We start from the raw sequence: 13,869 nt of genomic DNA on the forward strand, positions 1-13,869 counted from the left end.
CCTGGGTCCTGGGAGGAGAATCTGTTTTATGTGCATTCAGAGGAGAATGGGAAGTTTTACATACCTGAATTTTAGAAATGAATGGGATTTTTGCCCTATCGTCAAACCTTGGTCCACCCTGATGACTTTTCAAGGACAGCATTCTTTTAGATGCATTACTGACATTACTGACTGTGTGTCTTTTTTTTTTGGAGACAGAATCTCACTCTCTTGCCCAGGCTGGAGTGCAGTGGCACAATCTTGGCTCACTGCAACCTCCGCCTCCCGGGTTCAAGTGGTTCTTCTGTCTCAGCCTCCCAAGTAGCTGGGACTACAGGTGCCCACCACCACACCTGGCTAATTTTTGTATTTTTAGTAGAGATGGGGTTTCATCATGTTAGCCAGGCTGGTCCCGAACTCCTGACCTCAAATGATCCACCCACCTCGGCCTCCCAAAGTGCTGGGATTACAGGTGTGAGCCACCACACCCGCCCTGACTGTGTGTCTTCTTAAAGTGAGGTTTCTCAACATCACTTAACCCTTTCTTCATGTTCTAGTGTCACCATCTGCACATCATTTTCCTCTTGGCACAAACAGTGCTGCCCTATGGCTATCGAGGTGTGCTGGCCACTTCCTCTAGATGGCCTCCTGTTGCTGGCCTTGGAGTTCTTACGTCCACTGTTTATTATTCCTCAGTGTTTTTTTCTGTTGCCAGCTATGCTTGCTTGTTCTTTGCTTGCTGTCACCTAGAACCACTTTCTTTCATTTCCATTCTGGTTAACTGTTTTCCTCACCAGCTACGGGTCTGACAAAACCAGACACTAAATCTGTGCTGCCATCCACAAGGAACCCACGGCCTAGGAGATGAGCGGGCAGGAGGAGGGTGGGTACAGGACCACAAGCTGTCACAATCCCTTGGCACAGGTGGGAGGAGCTGCATGCACTGGCCAGCGAGCCGAGAGAGCAGCACGTGCTGTTGGCTGACCAGGTGGAGGACGCCATCAACGGCCTCTTCAGCACCCTCAGCAGCTCTGCCATCTGCTCCAGCGCCACGCCAGGTAAGACCTTCCAGCCTGGAGGGAGTGGAAGTGCCACGTGGGGTCGGGGAGGGCTCCCCAAGGCAAGAGGTCAGGACCCAGGAGCCTCCCAAGGAGGGAGGGCAGGCAAGAGAAACAGAGACCGACAGCCTTCACCCTGGATGCTCTGCTGTCTCCCTGTGCCCTGCCCTGTGGGTTTCCCAGCTGGGAGCCCCGAGCTTGTCTTTGTGGAGGTAGAGGGGCCCAGGGCTCGAGACCCAGATGTGTAGTAGGTTCCCTGTCCCCTGCTCAAGAGACAGAGCCAAGTCTCCTCCCCCTGCCTTGGACCACACGGAGGAGCACAAGGAGGCTTTGTGCTTGGTGCGAGATCCCTGCATTCTAGTCATCCTTGTCAGGGTCCACCCAGGAGCCAGAGTGATGACGTTGTGTGGAATGTACATGTGTGCACATTATGCAAAAGCTGTGTGGAGTGGGGCCCAGCAGAGGAGATGCTCAGAGACTGGATGCCCCGCTGAACAGGCAGAGCAGGGCCCCTCACCCGGAGTTATGCCCTGACCTGAGAGAGCAGAAGGTGGCCAGCCTTGAGGGGTAGTGGAACCTCCCAGGAGCAGGAGCAGCTGCTGGGGAAGCGTGTGTGGCAGGAGGAGGTGGAACCCTGTCTCCTCCGTGGGTGCGGGTGTGTGTTGTGGACACAGACTGCAGGGTCGAGGCTCACCCCTGTGAGCGCAGGACGCTGGAGATGGTCCGGGAGTTCGCCGGCAATGCCCCGTGCTGGAGAGGATCGCGGCGGGCCCGTGCGGTGCTGGCTGCACACTGTCCCTTCTACAGGTTTGTCTGTGCGGTCTGGGCTCGGCCTGGGTGGAGATGAAGGCCCCCACCCCTGAGCTGCGGGGAGGACGGCACTTTGGGGCCCTGCCATGGAGATTGTGATGGGGATTGAAGGAGACCTGGGAGGGAGCCAGGGACATAGCTGTGGGAGAACCCAGAGAGGCACAGCTACTCAGTGTCAGCATCCCTTTACACACAGCCCAGGCACCCAGGGCAAGTGCCAGTGACAGGGTCATAGGCATTCTGGAAGGCTGGTGAGTGAGCCAAGCGCTGGCCCTGCAGGACAGTGGTCTGCACTTTTGATATTGATTTGGCAATTTGGTTCCTCTGAGCACCAGTTTCCACATTACGGGGGCTGAGTGAGGCAAGAGGATCGAGATCCTCAGATGAATTCCAGTCAGGGAGGCTGTGGGATGCTGGTTTCTTCGGGATTGGAGCCCAGGCACCCAAGAGCACCTGCTGCCTGGCCACCAGCTCATCCCTCCCAAACACTCCCCGCACTGTTCCTGGGCACTTTCTTTAGACTGCCTGCCATTCAGCACCTCTGTCTGGAGACCGATGACCCTGCCACTCTCCCTTTCCGGGGGGCCGGGGCAGTGTTTGAATCAGCTACATCTTTGCCTATTGGTCCTCCCCCAGCGATGAGCTCACAACACAGCACACAGCAGTGAAATGGATTGGCTGAGAAGCCTTAGGGCTGTGCTGGGCTGATGGAGAATCCAAAGACTGTTTCTCTGGGAAAGGCCAGCCCCCTACATGAGAATCAGAGGAGATGAGGCCTCATGCCATGCTGGGGCCACCAGAGGCTCTCCTCAGAATCCAAGCTCTCAAGTGAAAGGAGGAGTTGATTCGTTCCTTAGTGGCCACGTTCTACGTGCCTGCTCAGAGCCAGGCAATATGTGATAAGGAGACAGCACAGTTGCTGCCCCCGAGGAATCATGGTTTAGAGGGGGGCATTGGAAAAGGAGACCAGCGGCCACCGTGAGGCATCCTAGATGCTGGGATGGAGTCTGTCCTCTCTGGGATGTCACAGAGAAGGGGCTGCTCGAGCAGTTTTGCAAGATTTGGAACTGTGGCAGTGGACAAGGCGCTCAGAGCCGGGAGCAGCTGGAAGAGGCTGGTGGCTGCAGTGTATACTTCCTGGGCCTTGTATTCAGACTCTGCTGTCAGGCTGCTGAATTTTTAATCCTAGCAGCACCACTAGGGAGCTGTGAACTTACCACTGCATGTTTCTACGTTTGAAAAGGGGTGTGGTGATAATCATACCTGCCCTACAGGGTTGTTGAGAACAGGCGGTGATTTAATAGGTAGATGCGTTAATATTGCAGGCTCCTAGAATGAAGCATTTGGGAGCTCTTCACCCATTTCTTCACTCAAGAAATACCCACTGAGGGCCTCCTGTGCTCCCGGCACTCACCCGGGTCCTGGGAAATCAGCACCAGCATCTCAGAAACACATCTACCCTCACAAGCTGACGCTCCAGTGACTGGAGGCAGCCATTCCAAGATGAATACAGAAAGTAAACTGTTCACTGGTAGCAGGTGCTGTGGAGGAACACAACAGCAAGATGAGGATGCAGTGGCGTAGGCGGGGGGTTGGGGCAAGGTCACAGTTTGAAATGGAGTGGCCAGGGAGGGCCTTGCAGAGTGTGTGGCATTTGTGTCCAGACCTGAGGGAGGTGGGGGGCAAACTGTGTGCAGGTCCCTGCAAAGCCCTGTTGGTAGTGTCTGCTCCATAAATGCTGATTCCTGGGGAGGCCTGAATCAGGGAGGGGGAGGGGCCCAGGGAGCTTTCTGGGCTAGGACTTGTGGCTTTATGAGGTCACTAGGATAGACATGGAAGAGAAGACGATTTCTCTTGAATGAGCTGGCAGTTTGGCAAACTTTGTTTTTATTATTATTTTTTTTAGACAAGGTCTTGCTCTGTCACCAGGACGGAGTACAGTGGCAAGATCATGGCTTGGTGCAGCCTCAAACTTCCAGGCTCAAGTCATCCTCCCATTTCAGCCTCCTAAGTCGTTGGGACTATAGACACGCACCACCGTGGCCAGCTAATTTTTAAGGGTTTTTTTTGTTTTTTTTTTTTTGTTGTTGTTGTTGTTTTGTATAGATGGAGTCGCACTATGTTGCCCAGGCTGATCTTAAACTCCTGAGCTCAATTCCTGCCTCGGCCTTTCATAGTGCTGGGATTACAGGCGTGAGCTACCACGCCCAGCCTTGGCAACCTTTATTTCAGCAACTCCATGAGCTCTTAATTGACTTGGCGTGTACTCCATTTTACCCCAGGGAAGACCCTGCCCTAGAGGAGCGCCTGATTGGCCTGCCCCTGTGTAGGCAGCCCAGGGCGGGATCTTGTTGGAAGAAGCCTTATTTGGAGAACTTGAGGGAGTGGTTCTGCCAAGGCCCAAGAGTCTCCTCAGGTGAGGCCATCCCAGGAGCTGCTGCCAACCCAGAGTGGGGCTTTCTGCCCCCAGATGAGGAACCGCTCCTGTGGCAGCAGGGCACATGGCCCCAGAGACTCAGGAGAGGCGAGGGTGAGGCCCACAGGGCAGAGTGGGGGATTTGGAGTCATGGTCAGGGTTTGGACCCCAGCTCTGCTGTGTTCTGGTAACTATGTGACCTCAGGGGCCCTAAGTCAGCCCTCAGAACTCATTTCCTTATCTGGAACATGGAGGGAACCATCTCTTCAGGTAGCTGTGGTTCATGGAACACCGGCAGGTGGAAGCCACCCCAGGAATGGTGGCTGCTGTGTTATCACTGAACGTTAGTTCTCCAGCAGACCTGAGAAGTCATTGAGTCCAGTGGCTTACATGTCTTGACCTGCAGAGCCTGATGTGGACACTTGTTGTGCAGACCAGATAGTAGCAGCACACCTGGGGTGGAGGGGCGGGGCTGGGGCACTGCGGGAGGCCTGGAGCCTTGTTCCTTCAGTCCTCTCCTCTCCCCATCGAAGCTTTAAGGAATACAGTTGAAAACTGCAGATAGAATTACTATACAGAGAGAAACGTGAAGACCAGAGGAGGAAAGTAACATGTCTATGGTCACACAGCCAAAATCCAGTTGCCCCGTTGCCAATATTTCTCTCCCTACTGCATTGTGAGCCTCAGAAAGTAACTTATAATAAAAAGCTGTTGCTACAGTTTGGGGCTTTGCCTGTGGATGTCTCTAATTTCAAATGTGATAGCCAGCTTACGTTACCTTTTTTTTTTTTTTTTTTTTTTTTTGAGATGGAGTCTTACTCTGTTACCCAGCCTGGAGTGCAGTTGTACAATCTCGGCTCACCGCAACCTCCGCCTCCTGGATTCAAGCAATTCTCCTGCCTCAGCCTGCTAAGTAGTTGGGATTACAGGCACACGCCACCACGCCCAGCTAATTTTTGTATTTTTAGTAGAGACGGGGTTTCACCATGTTGGCCAGGCTGGTCTCGAACTCCTGACCTCAAGCGATTTGCCTACCTTGGCCTCCCAAAGTGTTGGGACTGCAGGCATGAGCCACCATGCCCAGCCTATTTTTTTTAATTGTCACTGGATAGTTTGAAACATTCCCTACTCTGTGCAGAGAAAAGTTAGGGTAGAATCAAGAAAGAAAACCAGGAAGTCTTTCTTATTTCTGCATTGGAATCTTCTATCAGCTTTTGGTGTTGTAAATCATCTTCTGTTTTCTGCCCTCCCCTTGCACCTCTGATCTGTCTATAATTCTGTTTCCTTGGATTGTAGCTGGAAGAGAGTGTTCCTAACCCACCCTGCCACCTGCTACAGGACCACCTGCCCAGGTATGGTCTGCCTCTTGGATTTACCGGTTCTTTCAGAGCCCTGAGCCCAGGCTGCTTTGTAAAGTGGCTTTTACAATCCTGGGACAGAGGGTGGAGTTGTGACTGGCTCCAGGGCAGAGGGATGGGGCACTTGGGTGGCAGAGGAGAGTGTGCTCTTGACTACCTCAATGGTGTTTGCTCATTAAGAATGGAGTGGCGGCTTTGGGATCACTCCCCTGAACCAGTGTTGTGTGCATTGGTGAGAAGCAGAGAGGCAGGCACCGAGCACCAGCTTTGCAGACATCCTCAAAGCGCACCAAACTCAGGGCAAGATACCTGAGTGATTTCCTCCTCTGTAAAATGCAGTGGTGTTTGTCCGATGTCTGGAAGCTCATTTCCCTCCTCTATATGACAGGGGGGCATCATATATGAGGTCCTGGTGAAGATTCAGTAGATAATGCCCATGGAAGTAATCCCTCAGCTGTAAAATCCCAAATTAACATGAGGAATCATCGATGCCATTATGCATCATTCAGCGTGGTTCACCAATGTGCCCTCACTGTCCGTCAGTGTCCCTCACCTGGGGTGCTAGTGACCCCACTAACCTGGGAGCTTGAAATTGCACTTGAATGTGTAGGTGTCAGTCCTGGGGTGGATTTGCTACTCCCGATGAGTAGCTCATCTCCCGGAAGCAATGCCAGCAGTCAGACACACAAGCAGGGTAGTGAGCAGATAGACACACAGACAGGGTAGTGAGCGTCCCTATTTGGAGTTAGGTGATCCCTTCATTACGTTCTCAAGGTTTACAGTTCCAGCACCACGGCCTCTGAAGCATAGGAGAATCTGAGAGTGGAGCTGTTTCTGCTCAGAAATTAGGGTTTGAAGACTTATGGTTTGGAAACTAGAGTGAAATGGCTTTCAGTCCCAGCTTTGCCTCTTACCAATGATCTGACCTAGGGCACATGACTTCTATTCATTGAGCTTTAGCTTCCTCATCTGTTATACAGGGTTTTTATAGTTCCTACCTAAGGTTGTGACAATGAAATGAGACCATGCGTGTATGGTGCTTAGCACAGTCCCTGGCACATAATAGATGCTCAGTTAAAGGCCACTGTTGCTGATGTCAGTGAGCCCCCAGCTATTTCCCCAGTCTTCTGGTTGATAAAACAGCAGCCCCAGCGAGGTGCCTAGATTTAGCCTTAATCTTTTCTGCCTTTGAAAAGTCTATACTTTAATTACAATGATGTGGCCATCAAGAAACAGATTAATATTTGTAAGCAAAAAGGACAAGAAAATGCCAGTCCCAATTGTGACCACACTCAGCTGCTTATCCAGCCCTTGGAATACATGATCACATGAAGACTCTGTTTGTTTTCTGTAACCCTGGGAAGGAGGTCATGTGATTTTAGCTGCATTTTGTAATAATTAATAAGGAAAGTGATGAGATACTCAGGCATGGACCACAGGGAATCATAGATCAGACACTTCAGAATGGGCCAGATTTTGACACAGGCTGTGGTTTCCCATGTAAACTTTCAGCTTTGAAGAGGCCTTGCTCATAATTTGCATCTCACATCCAAAAGTGGATACTGTCATTACCTGTTAGGGAGTGTTTTTTTAGTGCTGAGACTTTCTGCGGATTAATTCATTTAATCCTCACAGTAACCCCACAGAACAAGTTCAGTTCCCATCACTCCTTCTTAGATGAGGATATGAAGATGGGAGAGGTTAATTAAGGTGCCGGAGGAAGTGGAAGAGGCCACGTTCGGTGCTGAGCAGCTGACCGCAGGATCCGAAGGCTGGTGTGTTTTGCTGTGCCAGGTGCAGAGGCCATTAAGACAACCCTGTGTAGAACTTAGAAGACAGGGCCCCATTGGCACCGCAGCTCTCTCTGAGTCTTGAGTCACCCACACTTGGTGCTACAGGGAGCTTCCTCCTTGTCAAGCTCCAGTCTAACACCGGTTCATCACACAGGGCCTTACCAAGCCTGCTACAGAGCATCCTTTACCACCCGTGCCCAGCCCCTCCTTTATGAACTCGGCAGTGCTTTCCCCTCTCTGCTACAGGTTTCCTGGTGGACTGTGGGGGAAGGGAGGGGCTGGGCCACTGCTAGAGCAGGAAGCCAGCTGCACCCACACCTCTGGCCAGTCCTCTCCACTCCTCTGTGCTGTGGTGCTTAGCGGTTAATGGGCATCTCTCTGATAGGCCCCTGTGACTCGCAGCCCTGCCAGAATGGAGGCACGTGTGTTCCAGAAGGACTGGATGGCTACCAGTGCCTCTGCCTGCTGGCCTTTGGAGGGGAGGCTAACTGTGGTAGGTATGCACCGGCCCTGCAAGACTGATCACTGGGGAGCAAGGAGAGGACGGGCTTCCCTTTTCACTGCACACGCTTCCAGCTGCTGGGTAGAAACTGGCCCTCGAGCCATCTGCTTTCCAATGCACCACTGGTCTGCAGTTCGTGTGGTGCAGCCTCTCAGTGCTCCGTGAGTAGATAACTGGGGTGGCTGAGCTCTGGATGAGACAGTGGCTCCCAGCTTATTAGCTGCAGAATGGTCGTTGCTTGAAGTTTGAGTGCTGCCCAGCCCAGCTGAAGGCAGGAGTCCACCCAACTCTGGCTCCCAGTCCTGGGCAGAGTCTTTTCTTCTCTATTCTATGAAAGCAGAGCAAGGAGCCCCAATTCCTTTTGATTTTAGAGGTGTGAAATGAAGATGATAGTAGGCTTTACCTCACTGGGTGGTTGAGAGTTTTAAATAAGATTATGCAAAGTGCTTAGCACCATGCTTGACGCATATAAGGGCTTGATGAATAATAATTTCTAAAAACAAATGATACTGGGTTAGTTGAAGATCTATATGAAAACAATTAATCTTGACCCTGTACCTCACAACCCTACCAGGAGTCAATTCTAGCGTGGCTATAGACCTCCATGCAAAAGGCAAAGCAGTGAAGCCTGTAGAAGCAAACACAGGAGCATATATTTTCATGATCTTGAGGTAGACAGAGATTTCTCAGGACACACACAGGACTAACCATAGTGGAAAAAAGTGATAATGTAGATGGCATTTTTCTTTAAAAAGTGGCTATATGGAGACCCTTAGCGAGTGCCAGGAGTGCCACGTCTGGCCTTGTCTCTAACTCTGTGACAAGCACCGGTCACTTAAGCTCGGGGGGCCCACAGTTTCTCTGCACCATCTCCCTCTTGGGAGATGTTTGGTGTCTCGGGTGGGACAGATCGCAGGCTGCATGGCCATGGCTTGACAGTGGGTGTTGCTGTGATCCCTGCAGCCCCGAAGCTGAGCCTGGAATGCAGGGTCGACCTCCTCTTCCTGCTGGACAGCTCTGCGGGCACCACTCTGGACGGCTTCCTGCGGGCCAAAGCCTTCGTGAAGCGGTTTGTGCAGGCCGTGCTGAGCGAGGACTCTCGGGCCCGAGTGGGTGTGGCTGTGTATAGCAGGGAGCTGCTGGTGGTGGTGCCTGTGGGGGAGTACCAGGATGTGCCTGACCTGGTCAGGAGCCTCAATGGCATTCCCTTCCGTGGTGGCCCCACCCTGACGGGCAGTGCCTTGCGGCAGGCGGCAGACCGTGGCTTTGGGAGCGCCACCAGGACAGGCCAGGACCGGCCACGCAGAGTGGTGGTTTTGCTCACTGAGTCACGCTCCGAGGATGAGGTTGCGGGCCCAGCGGGTCATGCAAGAGCGCGAGAGCTGCTCCTGCTGGGTGTAGGCAGTGAGGCCGTGCGGGCAGAGCTGGAGGAGATCACGGGCAGCCCAAAGCATGTGATGGTCTACGCGGACCCTCAGGATCTGCTCAACCAAATCCCCGAGCTGCAGGGGAAGCTATGCAGCCGGCCGCGGCCAGGTAAGGTCCCGGTGCCTGACCCAGGGCCGCTGGCCAGCGGGCAGGTCCTTCCTCCTTTTGGCCACCACCTAACCATCATTCTCTGCCAGTGCCTCTTCTAGGGGCTGAAACCACAGCCCCACTCTTTCAGGCACCAGTCACATAAACAATTTTCAGTTTACCTGTCAATAAAATGGGACTAATAGTAGTACCTCCTGAGAGATCTTTAGTGAGAAGTAAGATGGGCAGTGTACATGCCTAGTACAGAGTAAGCACTCAGCAAACTCTAGGTGTTGCTGTTATCATTATTAATCACGATTTTATTATTGTTGTTACTAAGAACTCTGAATCTACTAAGCAGGCTCCAGAACAGCAGCTTCCCAGCTCCTTTGATGGCAATCCACAGAAAGAAGTGCATTCCTGGTGCACACATGCACATGTATGTGCGTGCACACACACACACACACGGATGCACGTGCACGCACACGCGCTGGTGCGGCCACACACAACTGAAACAAATGCTTCCTGAGGGGATACTTACCCTGTCTACCTGGGATGCATTCTGACATTTTTCTCTTCTGTTCTGTTTTGCAAGCCATGAAGTTGATTTTTTATGACCCCTATTGGAAGGCACTCTAGAGAACACTGTCCCCGTGCAGAGGCCTGGCCTGTGGCCAGAGATGTAGTAGCTGAAACACATCCTTTTTTTCTTTTTAGACAGGGTCTCGCTCTGTTACCCAGGCTAGAATGCAGTGGCACGATCATAGCTCACTGCAGCCTTGAACTCCTGGGCTCATGTGATCCTTCCACCTCAGCCTCCCGAATAGCCAGGACTACAGGTGCACAACACCATGCCCAGCTAATTGTTTTATTTTTTACAGAGATGTGGTCTTGCTGTGTTGTTGCCCAGGCTGGTCTCAAACTCCTGGGCTCAAGCAATCCTCCCGCCTCAGCCTCCCAAATTGGAGGGATTACAGGCTTGAGTGAAATGCATCCTTTACAGGGCTCCTGGAGTTCTCCCCTTGGTAGGTGGGCATGGGGAGCTACAGACGTGATTCTGCTTCTCAGCCCTGATGCCACCACTCTCCCCAAGGCAAGAGGCTTTCCCTCCTGTAAGGGGGAAGGACAGGGATTGGCTGCCCACTCTCACCCCGCCCCTCCAGGCTGGTCTAAGTGCTTTTGTTCTGCCTCTTTGTTTGGTTGGATTTTTAAAAATAAAAAATAATAGTTGTAGATTTATAGGAAAAAAATTGACAATAGTGGAGAGTTCCCTATACCCCACACCCAGTTTCCCCTCCTATTAACACCTTGCATTAGTATGGCACAGTGTTACCATTAATGAACTAGTATTGTTACATTATTATTCACTAAATAATTCATATGTTTAGTTTTTACCTAATGTCTTTTTTCTGTTCCAGAATCCCATCCAGGACCCCACAGTACATGTAGTCAGCTGCCTTCCCTGTAGCTGTGATAGTTTCTTAGACGTTCCTGGTGTGGGAGTGGTCTTGAAAACCAATAATCAGAGCATCAGCTCCTCTAACTCCATACTTAGAATTTCCAGTGGTTCTCCTTTGCACTTGGAAAAAAGCCCAAACTCCTTCCCCTGGCTTTTGAGAGCTCCCTGTGGCCTGGTCCCCACAGGCCTCTCCGCATCCCCTCCACAGGAGAGGCCTTCTGGCTCATACTTACTTGTCTGTCAGTTCTTAGGTGAAATGTCACCTCCCCAGAGAAGCTCTGACCCCTTCTCCCAGTCTTGTTATGTTACCCTACTGGTCTCTCTTGAAGTCCCCTGCTTTTCCCTCCACGCTGCTGACATCATTTGTAAGTCTATGTTCATTTCACGTCTGTTCCCCTAGACTGTCAGCCTGTTGACAGCAGGCATGGGCCCATTTTGTCCATACAGCATCTAATTAGTGCCCTGCATACTGGGGATGGATGAAGGCACAGGTGAAGATGTTGTCACAAAGGGTTGCCCACAAACCCCATACATAAGACAGGAACTTATTTCTCTCACATACAGTTCAGAGGTGAGTGGCCCGGGCCAGCAGGGCTTGGTCATCTTATGGCTTCCCCCTTGAGGTCCGAGGTCACCATTTCTCAGGCAGCAGGAAGGGGGAGAGGGGAAGTGGAAGGTAAGCAGCTTCCAGCTGCATGAGTTTGAAACTGATCACGCCCGTCAGATAGAACTTAGACACGTGGCCACCCTAGCTGCCAAGAAGGCTGGGAAATGTGGTCTGGCCGGCACTCATCTTCCTGCTAATATTCTAGGAAAGTGCTGTTCTGTGGCTAAAAGGAAGACATAGAGGGTGTATTTTGCAGTGAACAGAGCACCCTGGCTGACCTTGGCCCTACCCAACCTGGCAGTCCCTGGGTCCCGTTGAGGGGCTCTGACTGGCAGATCCACTGCTGAAGCCCCTCTGCTTGCTCCTGCAGGGTGCCGGACACAAGCCCTGGATCTCATCTTCATGTTGGACACCTCTGCCTCAGTAGGGCCCGAGAATTTTGCTCAGATGCAGAGCTTTGTGAGAAGCTGTGCCCTCCAGTTTGAGGTGAACCCTGACGTGACACAGGTCGGCCTGGTGGTGTATGGCAGCCAGGTGCAGACTGCCTTCGGGCTGGACGCAAAACCCACCCAGGCTGCGCTGCTGCGGGCCATTAGCCAGGCCCCCTACCTAGGTGGGGTGGGCTCAGCCGGCACTGCCCTGCTGCACATCTATGACAAAGTGATGACTGTCCAGAGGGGCGCCCGGCCTGGTGTCCCCAAAGCTGTGGTGGTGCTCACAGGTGGGGGAGGCGCAGAGGATGCAGCCGTCCCTGCCCAGAAGCTGAGGAACAATGGCATCTCTGTCTTGGTCGTGGGCGTGGGGCCTGTCCTAAGTGAGGGTCTGCGGAGGCTTGCAGGTCCCCGGGATTCCCTGATCCACGTGGCAGCTTACGCCGACCTGCGGTACCACCAGGATGTGCTCATTGAGTGGCTGTGTGGAGGTGAGTGGGGGAATCCACACCCTCAGGGCTGCCCCCATGGCAGGCCCTCAGCCTGAGCCTTCGCATACATCATGACGAGGATGGCAGCTCTTCCCAGCTACTGAGCACTTGCTTCCCAAGTGCCAGGTTCTGTGCTAAATCCTATGCTCACATAAAATCCTACAGTAGGCATAACCATCCCCATTTGACATTTAAGGTATAGAAACTTTAACTAACATAGATAACTCCCTCCCAAACTTGAGAATTTATGTATTCCCTTTAAACAGAACACACTTTTAGAATATCCACAAGCTTCCTAAGGGTCTAAAGATCCCACATTGACACTGACTTGGGCAGTGACAGAGCCCAGAGCAAACAGGGCCAGGCCAGCCCAAATCCAGTGACCTCCTCTTCACCTTCTTAAAAGAGACAGGAGAATCACTTGAACCCGGGAGGTGGAGGTTGTGGTGAGCCAAGATCGTGCCATTGTACTCCAGCCTGGGCAGCAAGAGGAAGACTCTGCCTCAAAAAAAAAAAAAAAAAAAAAAGTCTGCCATGTGTATGGCACATCTGAGCAATGGAGTCTCCATGAGTCTGTAGGAGAGCTGAGTCTTACTAACCTAGCCAAGTGGTATGCAGCACCAACCATGAGCTACCAGGGCAAAGGGAGACATGACTCTAGTAGCCTTGCACCTCTACTGGGCTTACTTAGGGTAGGGGTCTTCGGGTCTAACCCATGCCTGGCCGGCCTGGTGGGTGTGTTGTTCTCCATTGTAGAAGCCAAGCGGCCAGTCAACCTCTGCAAACCCAGCCCGTGCATGAATGAAGGCAGCTGCATCCTGCAGAATGGGAGCTACCGCTGCGAGTGTCGGGATGGCTGGGAGGGCCCCCACTGCGAGAACCGTGAGTGGAGCTCTTGCTCTGTATGTGTGAGCCAGGAATGGTATTGTGAGTCCTGCCAAGTCCCACAAACTCAGCTGAAGGCAGGTTCTAAAACATTCGTTCAGTGGAAGGAATTATTCAATCATTTACCCACGAAACATTTAGTGAGTACCTCCTGCATCCCAGGCATTGTTCTCAGTGCAGGAACATAGCAGTAAACAAATGAATAAAACCTCTGCCCTCATGGAGCTTCCATTCTAATGGGAAGACAGACAATAAGCAAATAATACAACATGTGGTGTGGTAGACGGTGCTAAGCACCCTGGAGAAAGTCATGACAACTAGGAGGGAGGCCACGGTTAGGAGCACAGTGGATCCAGGGTACAGGGATGCAGACGGAGGCAGGGTTGGTAAATGCGGTGGTGGGAGCTGCTGGAAGCTCTTTTTGGGGTGCTTTCTATTTGCTCAGTAAAATGGGAGGAACAGCTAAGTGAGGATGAGGAGGAGGTGCTAGAGGTTTGAGAGAAAAGAAGTGACTGTCAAGGGTAACAGATTAGGACCTAGAGAGTGATTGTTGGGAGGCATTAGA

The 13,869-nt window shown here is 52.2% G+C and overlaps 1 protein-coding gene across 1 annotated transcript in view; it reads left to right on the forward strand.

Moving 5' to 3' along the window:
- VWA2 (von Willebrand factor A domain containing 2) overlaps window positions 1-13,869 on the forward strand; it is a 59,359-nt gene that overhangs the window by 40,712 nt on the left and 4,778 nt on the right. Inside the window, exons 7-13 of the mRNA XM_024254030.3 lie at window positions 904-1,037; window positions 1,712-1,844; window positions 5,560-5,615; window positions 7,800-7,907; window positions 8,880-9,452; window positions 11,868-12,419; window positions 13,176-13,301. Of these exons, the coding sequence (XP_024109798.3) occupies window positions 904-1,037; window positions 1,712-1,844; window positions 5,560-5,615; window positions 7,800-7,907; window positions 8,880-9,452; window positions 11,868-12,419; window positions 13,176-13,301 (1,682 nt within the window). The remainder of the gene's footprint in view (window positions 1-903; window positions 1,038-1,711; window positions 1,845-5,559; window positions 5,616-7,799; window positions 7,908-8,879; window positions 9,453-11,867; window positions 12,420-13,175; window positions 13,302-13,869) is intronic.

The sequence above is a fragment of the Pongo abelii genome, chromosome 8, assembly GCF_028885655.2.
Source record: "Pongo abelii isolate AG06213 chromosome 8, NHGRI_mPonAbe1-v2.0_pri, whole genome shotgun sequence".
Lineage (NCBI taxonomy): Eukaryota > Metazoa > Chordata > Mammalia > Primates > Hominidae > Pongo > Pongo abelii.